This window comes from Papilio machaon, chromosome 15, assembly GCF_912999745.1.
Source record: "Papilio machaon chromosome 15, ilPapMach1.1, whole genome shotgun sequence".
Classification (NCBI taxonomy): domain Eukaryota; kingdom Metazoa; phylum Arthropoda; class Insecta; order Lepidoptera; family Papilionidae; genus Papilio; species Papilio machaon.
Genome location: NC_060000.1, coordinates 6,756,117 through 6,764,358, shown reverse-complemented (window position 1 = coordinate 6,764,358; position 8,242 = coordinate 6,756,117). Strand labels below are relative to the sequence as shown.

Sequence of the window (8,242 nt, the reverse complement as noted above, 5' to 3'; positions counted from 1 at the left end):
GTGAACGTTGTGTATAAGGACATTCTGTAGTAGGTATATTTTGCATTGCACCCGTGCGAAGCCGGGGCGGGTCGCTAGTAAAAAATAAATCATTTGAAAAAATGACAATTTCATAACTAAAACTTATTTTAGCAGACTTGTTTACAAAAAAAAATACAGACTAATTGAGAACCTCCTTTATGAAGTCGGTTAAAAATAAAATAAGGCACTGACTCGGAGGTGACCTGCTAGTGAGACGAGTTGGTGCGAAGTGGACAGCTTTATTCTTCATCTGAACTATCCGAGATCTCCACAACAAGGAAAGGATCTTCTATATCTTGAACTACAGCCGTGTAATTATCACCCAGTTCTTCAAGTTGTTTAATAACATCTAAAGACTCTTGTTTCACTTCAACTTTAACAATATTCTTTGATATATCTGCGGCATTTTCAGCATCCAAACAAATTGAATTTTCACTATCTTGTGTTAATGATTTACTTGATTCTCCATTATTTTTCTCTTTCGATGGAAATTCTTGCATCAAGGAAAAACTAAAAACACAATTTAACTTAAAAAAACTTTTATGAATTTAGTAGTAATTACTATATTGTGTTGATATAAACTATCGCTCGAGAAATCAGTTCCTACAGTTTTTACAATATACCTGCAGTTTATCTAACAATTTTTACAGAATAACTGAAACTTACTCTTTTTACATAAACTAGAAACCAGCTTGAGTTAGTTCTGTCCAAAAATTAAGTAAATACATTTTGTTTCTTCCAACGAGATATCTGTTGTTTTAAATTAGAACAAAATATATTTTGTGACTAGTCAATTTAAATTAGTTTATTGAAACTTACGTCTCTAAAATCTTGGATTCCTTTATATTCGCCTGTCGTTTATTTTCTTGTAGCCGCGCTTCAAGCTCCGGGTCATTGTCCGCAGGATCTTTGAGACATTGTTCTTGATCCACTAATGACATAAGGTGGTACCATTCTTGCTTTTGCCGCCGCTTTTGAAGCGCTCGACCGCACTGAGTAAACAATGCTGTGGCTAAAGAATTGAAAACATGTCACAAGAAATAAAAAAAAACTTATCACATTCTTGTAGGTTAATAAATACAACCACAGAAGCTTTTTTAAAGGGATGTTTTTTTATATTCATGCCTCTTGTTTGAGGTGTTACAGTGGTCAAGTAGGCTATTTGTAAAGCAGCAAAGGCTGCTGCAGGCTAATTGTCGTTTTGCTAAATTATGTAATTTAATTTGAACACTCACCTTCACTCATAACCCTTGCTTTATTCCATGAAAGTCCATCCTCTCTATTTGAAGTAAGTACACATTCAACAACATCATTGAAATCTGGGAACAAAGGACAGCCATCACTGCCAATGTTATTGTTTAAAAATGCTTCAAGTCTTCTGACTGGTCCCGGCGGGTGCCCTTCTTGTACGTTCAGTTTTATTTTCTTACTTCTAACAGACTCTGTGCCCATTAATTCACACCATCTCTTATACATATCAACTAAAGCAATTTTATATCTGTAAATAATGCTGGGTAATTAGCTAATGAACAGGCATAATCTATAATAATGTAAAATAGTTCCCAACAGACTCAATAAGTTGATGAAAGAGTATTTACTTGGGTAGAGTTTAAAAATGGAAAATATCAAATGTTTCCTTATAATTGTGCTAGTACAGTGCAACCAACTTATTTAGCTTGGTAAAAGGTGCTGCTATTTAGGTTAGTTCTGTCAGAAAAATGGTATAACCTAGGCAAAGGAAATTACAAAAGAAAAAATACAAGACAGCTAGTATATGACAAGGACCTTGTGACACTTTTTTGGTAGTGAGCTATCATAAATTTGTTTCTTTTGCCCTCTGTGTCAAATTACTTTGTACATCTTTAAAGTCAATGTTAAATTTTTATTTATAGATTAGATCTTAGCTCTAGCTGTCGCCCGCGAATCCGTCCGCGCGGTATTAAAAAAACGTAATATGCCTATTTGTTCTTCCAGACTATGTTCTACATCAGTACCAAATTTCATCAAGATTCGTTGAGCTGTTCCAGAGATACCTTCAAACAAACATCCATTCATCCATCTAAACATTTGCATTTATGAGTAAGAGAAAAAAATGTATGTAGCAACACTTACTTTTCACTAAGGATATATGGAGACGTAACCTTATCATTCAAAACTTCTCTCTTCTCTAACTCCACAATCTTTTTCCTAAACTTTGCCATTAACTTTTCCAATTTTTGAATCTCAACTTCTTCAGAACTATAACATACTTCACTACTTGGTATTAAAAGAGCATTTTCTTGATTAATTTTTGATATATTTGGATTAAAACCATCATTATTTTCAATATTTTCAGATGTGATTAAATTTGTAGAATTGGACATTGATTTTGTTTGTTGACTTCTTTTTTCAGTCTTATTTCCATCATTTATATAAACTATATCATCATTTAAAACATCAGGCTCATCAACAATAACTACAGGTGGTTCATAGCAATCTAAATTGATAACATCTGTTTTAACCTTTTTACTTTTATCGTGAACACTGTCAGGTTTTCTCTTTGTGCTCTCTTCTGTTTCTTTTCCTAGAACAATACTAATGTAACATGTATATTAAAATTTCCAAAGTTAAAGATCTAAATAAAGTATATTTACCTTTTAAATTTGTTGCCAATGTTACAAAATTGACTTTTCTCCTAAATTTATGTAACTTTAATATCTCATAGAAACCTTTTATGTGAGAATATCTATGTATTGGATCACTTTTTAATAGTTTAATAGTGTTGTTTAAAACCTTATGAAATTTTTCTGATTTACTATAACTCTTATCCATGTCTTTGTATGCAGGGATTATCATTCTTTTAAAAATTCTCATCATTCCATTTGATTCTGATTTATTTACACATGTTTGATATAGCACAGATAATAGTTCATTTTCTTTGAATAACTCATGCTCTTCTTCATCATCATCTAACAATATGACTTCATCAGGCTGTAATATAAAGTTACAGTGCAGAATTAAACCTCTATAAATCTAATCTAATAACTGAGCTAAAATAAGACTTGTATTAAAAATTATAATATTAGTAAGGTTTATGGTATCAAGGCCACCTATTTTATTAAGAGGAAAAAAACTTTTAATTTAGATTATTGACATTTTAATAAAATTTTAAAAAAATTACTAAAAACCGAAAATGCGTGTTCTGTCTCGTGTATAACGTAAATTGGATCATTTTTTATTATAAAATGTGATTATTATAAAAATGGTGAGTGTGAACATACCTGTTACTATGAAAAGTATGCAACAGTTTAATTTTTTTCTTCGAAATAAATTAAGGCCCAAAAAACAACAGTGTAAGAAATAATAACCTATCGCTTAGATTTCATTTTATGAAAAATCGTCATGCTTCGCTATTACATTGAAAAAGTAAAGTTTTACCGTTCTTTAGAATAAAACAAACAAGGAATTGGTAAAAAGTAAATGGTAAAACTGTTTCATTATTTTCGATAATTTTGTTCAACTGTGTCAATGTACCAAATTAACTCACCTGTGTATCATCTAGTAAATCAATAATTTCAACATTACTCATTTTAATATAAAAAAGTAATAAATAATATTACAAAAGGCACACAAACATATTCGAATTGGTTGTATTTTTAACACATTTGATTTTCATTGACATTGTCAATTTGACAATGACATTTCCGACCAAAGAGAAAGAGCCAAACCATAAACATTGGTCTTTGTGGCAACTAAGTTTTGTTTTTCGTTGGTACGTTTCTTGTACTTAGTCTATGTAAAATGTGGTGGATTCGATATAATTTATTAAAAAATGTTTTTTGAGAATTTGTCCACACATTTATTAATAAACTTCTGGAATTTTTTACGAAAAAGCAAAATATAACACCATGTGTTAAGCAAGAAGGTTTTGAAGATAAAATCTATCCGGAGGAGTGAGAAAAAAAATCTTATTAATATTTAAACAAAATTTTCAGGTTACTTTGAAATAAAAGACCAAATTCTGATAAATAAATCTTTTATTTAGAGAGGCCAATTTAATGCTATTGTAAACGAAGGTAAACACAATCCCTCCTTTTGTTAGCAGTAAACAATTCGTAACAATAAAAACTGGCAAATTATTATAGTTTTTAAAATTAGTATCAGCGATTATCGTTATACTGAATCTCTTACTATTAGATATATCTTAATTAAAAATACAGTATTCTTAGAAATAGAAAAAAATATTAAGCGATAAAATGCAATTGCAAAAATGAGATGGAAAATATCAAAGACAAATAAACATGTGATTTATTATTAATAAAATTAAATACAGATTCACATTCATTCTGCTTACATCACATAATAAAAAAAATCAAATTATACAGATTATTAATTAAAAGCACCATATATGATGCATTAAACATCAAACAAATTATGTCTTTTCTTACCCTTAATAATTCTTATTTTTTTTCTCACATTCTGTATCCAGGCTACTTTGACTTCCCAAATATTTTTGTTGTCGTTGCTAATACTCATCTAATATCTCCATCTCATCTGGAAAATTATCGAATTATTGATTTAACAAACTCTAAAATTATCACATAACTTAATATTGGTGCTTCTTCGTAATAACGATATTTACAAACATTAGCTACAATTTTATTTTATTAATATTATTTACTTTGACAGTGGTAGATGCCAGCAACAACATCAGTTGCACGAATTGGCCTCACTCAGTGAAATACCACGACCACACAGAAGACAAGCGTTAAGTGGAAGTAATTCCGCGTACAGTCTGACGAGTGTGGTCCCGGAGACCTAATTTTAGTCCTCTTTCCCTTCCCAACCCTTTACTTATAAGGAAAGGATGGAAAGAGGAGGTGGATTTGATGGAGGAGGAGATGCATAGGAAGGTTAAATATTCTCTTTTTGTGTCTCCTCCTTCGTCGATTAGATTAGGGTAGGCAACGCATATGCAATTGCAAATGTCTATGGGAGCGGTCGCTTCGCCGTTTCGGCGAAGTCATGTGGCCGCTTACTCGTTTGCCACCTTGTGATATAAAAAAAATCTTTACATCAGATTATGGCGTGGGTACATCTCGCTCCAATCGGGAGAAAAATTTGAAAATCGAAGTAGGTGATATTACCGTCAAGAGTGGGTTGTCATATCATACTATCAATTTAAAGAAAAAAAAATCCTTTTTTTAAATTTTATAATAATTAATAAACTTCTATGAAAACTAATCTTAAAAATTACTTATTTTAATAATTTTTTTAGTGAAATTTGGTGGAATTCGTTGCTATGACTATGGTAAAGTGTGGAAAGTCAAATTCTGTACAAGGTCACTATTCATTTGTTGAGTTATATTATTTAAATTGTGTTTTTATACCAATGTATTGTTTACCTATATGCAATGTGAGGTGCTCAGTCGGCGCGCACAACGTTGCGTCGCTGAAGCGCGAGGGCGAGGTCATGTTGCAGCGCTGCTGTCTTTCGAGCAACATCCGCAGGCACCACCGACCTCAGACCGTTCACTATGTCTTTTGTCTTACCTAAGTACATATTTCAAGTCAGATTTTATAACTCATTAGTTATACCAGTATTCATGGAATGGTTGAAATTCGACTATAATTAAGGATCAAATATTTTTTAAATAGGATATTTATTTATAATATATAGGAGGTCATTGGATTGAAGACGAATTTTTACAGTGGTAGACGCCAGCAACAACATCTGTTGCACGAATTGGCCGGCTCGTCCGGTGAAATATCACAACCACACAGGAGATAGGCGTGAAGTGGAAGTAATTCCGAGTTTCGTCTGATGAGTGTGGTGCCGGAGGCCTTATTTTAGTCCTCTTTCCCTTCCCACACCTTTTCTTATAAAGAAAGGATGGGAAGGGGAGGTGGATTTGATGGAGGAAGAGATGCATAGGAAGCTTAAATATTCTCTTTTTGTGCAACTCCTCTTTCGTCGATTGAGGGCCCATAGGCAATTAATTGCCTATGCGACCGTCCATAGGCAATTAATTACCTATGGACTTGCTTGTTTGCCACCTTGTTATATAAAAAGAAAAGATAGAAAAAGTCTAACTACCTATTTGCTTTTGCTAATGATTCAAATTACAATCCAGCTTTCAACCATTTTGGCGGTAATCCAGTTCTACATATAAATGGTACAAATATATATTTAAGACTAAACTACTCATTGGCAATAATTCATTAATTTTTAGGACAAGTAGAAGTTGCAAAACAAAGCAGATTCATCTGCCAAATAAAGATATCGTCTGCAATTGCGGATGTCTATAGGCAGAGGTTACATCGCTATTTCAGTAAATCCTAGTGACCACTTGCTCATTTGCCACTTAATAATACAAAAAAAAAACATACCAAAATAAATATCATTGAGTGTATTTCTGATCTTGTTCTCCATGTCCTCAACCATGCGACCAATGTTAGCAATGTGTGGGGTGATGTCACTCACTGCAGAGTCTTGTTCAGCCTGCAACAAACAACTGATTGTATAATAAAACTAGCACCCGTAAACTAGAGGGGTAGGCAGAGACTACAAATTTCCTTTACCATCTTGGCACACCTCCCTCATATCTAATTGTAATAAACTGTTTAAGAATAACAATAGATTTTATTCTATTTATATATAAAATTTTATTTTATAATATTAATATTTGTTGTGTGTTACCCAATTTGACATAAAAGGATGGTAACATTTTCCAAAAAAAGAAATATGATAAAACTGTGGGTTACAATAATTTACATAGGAGCAATTATACCTGTCTGGTTAAGCTTCCTCCTAGATTCATAGTGCCGCTGCCTTCCTTATTAGTCTGCAGCCACAACATAGCAGTTGAGGTCAGCTTGTAATGGGCATTCCTGCCTGAACTCTTCTCCACTACTTCCACAACATGGATTGAGTCCCAGCAACCTTTTATTTTTTGAGAGCCATCGCCAGCTTTCTTTATAAGTATCACACCTAAAAATATATTCACAATAAATGCAGACAGAAAAATAAACATGTAAATGTAAAAATAAGAGATTTGCAATTAATAGGTTTCTGAACCGTACGTAAAATTTCTTAATTTTTAATAAATCTACTTGCATTAACATTAATTTGATGTAGATTGAAACATATCCTCGTAGTTGTAGTAGGAGGTGGACATTAACCCGAAATATAATTTACAACATAAATATTAATGAGTCAACAATACCTGCAAAACCATGATCCATGTCCCATAAATACACAGAGCTAACTCCGCCCTCAAAATACATCTCACGATATTGATCAAATGCATGATTAGCATCAATTTCCAGCTTCCTCAAACGTTCTGAAGGCATTGAACCATCTTCAAGTGGCGGATCATATGTGTTAGACCATGGCGAACGGTACGAGTCTCCATCGCGGTTGTAATCGCAAAGAAGATAATCTTTCCCGTTGCTTCGGTCTTGAGCAATCTTCAAGGGTTGGTCTACAGACGACAACAAGTCTTCGCAAAGACTCGGGACTAGGTCAATTAAATCAGTTAGATTTTTCTCGATTTGTTGGGGCGGCAGCCGGCGCATTAAGTCTAATGCACAATCCATCTGTTGCTCTGTCTGAAATAAATATTGAGAACAGTTTAATATCAAACCCATCGGTAACATTGAGTATTAGTCATCAAAAACATAACAAATAACTATTTATAAATCGCTTCTCAAGAATAGAAAAAATAATTTTACCATGTTTTATTAAAATATTATACAATTTAACAACAAAAGATATTTTTTAGATGTTATTTTTAATCACAGAAAAAACTTAAATTGTAAATTAAAAACCCTTCTTCCAACTATGGATGGCAGCTATGTTTGACACATGCTTATGCGTTCTAAAACGTCCATAAAATTTATTTAAAATTCTCTTTAACGCTTGAAAGATTGTTGTATCCCATGTGCAAACAAAAGCATGAAAATTATACTACAAAATGAATATTACTTTCTAAATATTGGAATAGCTTTAACAAGATTATTTTTGGAAAATTTAAAAGCAATAGCTATTTTCATGTTTCTAAACATACTTAACTTAACTGTTGACGTCAAAACTTGTCGTTTTTTTCACCTGACTAAAATTTGTATATTTGTCCCACTTACACTTAAAGTTTTATAAGTCGATTGGGTAGAGTCCAACTATTTAACTGATTTACCTCAGTTTACCATTCCTTCCTTTTTCGCCGCTTTTAAAATCCCGGAA

General features: G+C 32.4%; 2 protein-coding genes across 2 annotated transcripts; both read right to left on the bottom strand.

Moving 5' to 3' along the window:
• Nucleotides 1-151: 151 nt before the first annotated feature.
• Nucleotides 152-4,536, bottom strand: LOC106713178 (death domain-associated protein 6). The gene is made up of 6 exons (XM_045681381.1): nucleotides 4,477-4,536; nucleotides 2,655-2,991; nucleotides 2,134-2,584; nucleotides 1,257-1,519; nucleotides 841-1,033; nucleotides 152-531 (listed from the first exon to the last, which is right to left on the bottom strand). The coding sequence occupies exons 1-6, from the start codon at nucleotides 4,534-4,536 to the stop codon at nucleotides 261-263; spliced, it is 1,575 nt and encodes a 524-aa protein (XP_045537337.1). The 3' UTR covers nucleotides 152-260.
• LOC106713172 (F-actin-capping protein subunit beta) lies at nucleotides 4,350-7,771 on the bottom strand. The gene is made up of 6 exons (XM_014505889.2): nucleotides 7,735-7,771; nucleotides 7,227-7,611; nucleotides 6,792-6,991; nucleotides 6,391-6,502; nucleotides 5,406-5,553; nucleotides 4,350-4,554 (listed from the first exon to the last, which is right to left on the bottom strand). Exons 1-5 carry the CDS (start codon nucleotides 7,735-7,737, stop codon nucleotides 5,426-5,428), a joined length of 828 nt encoding a protein of 275 aa, XP_014361375.1. The 5' UTR covers nucleotides 7,738-7,771; the 3' UTR covers nucleotides 4,350-4,554; nucleotides 5,406-5,425.
• Between the last annotated feature and the right edge of the window lie 471 nt (nucleotides 7,772-8,242).

Coding starts and splice junctions, on each gene's coding strand:
- LOC106713178 (XM_045681381.1), bottom strand. CDS start 4,536: ATGAGTATTAGCAACGACAACAAAAATATTTGGGAAGTCAAAGTAGCC. Junction 2,585..2,654: donor ATTGGCAACAAATTTAAAAG/GTAAATATACTT, acceptor GTATTGTTCTAG/GAAAAGAAACAGAAGAGAGC. Junction 1,034..1,256: donor AGCAAGGGTTATGAGTGAAG/GTGAGTGTTCAA, acceptor TCAATTCTTTAG/CCACAGCATTGTTTACTCAG.
- LOC106713172 (XM_014505889.2), bottom strand. Junction 6,503..6,791: donor GAGGAAGCTTAACCAGACAG/GTATAATTGCTC, acceptor TGTTTGTTGCAG/GCTGAACAAGACTCTGCAGT. Junction 5,554..6,390: donor ACTCAATGATATTTATTTTG/GTATGTTTTTTT, acceptor ATATGTACTTAG/GTAAGACAAAAGACATAGTG.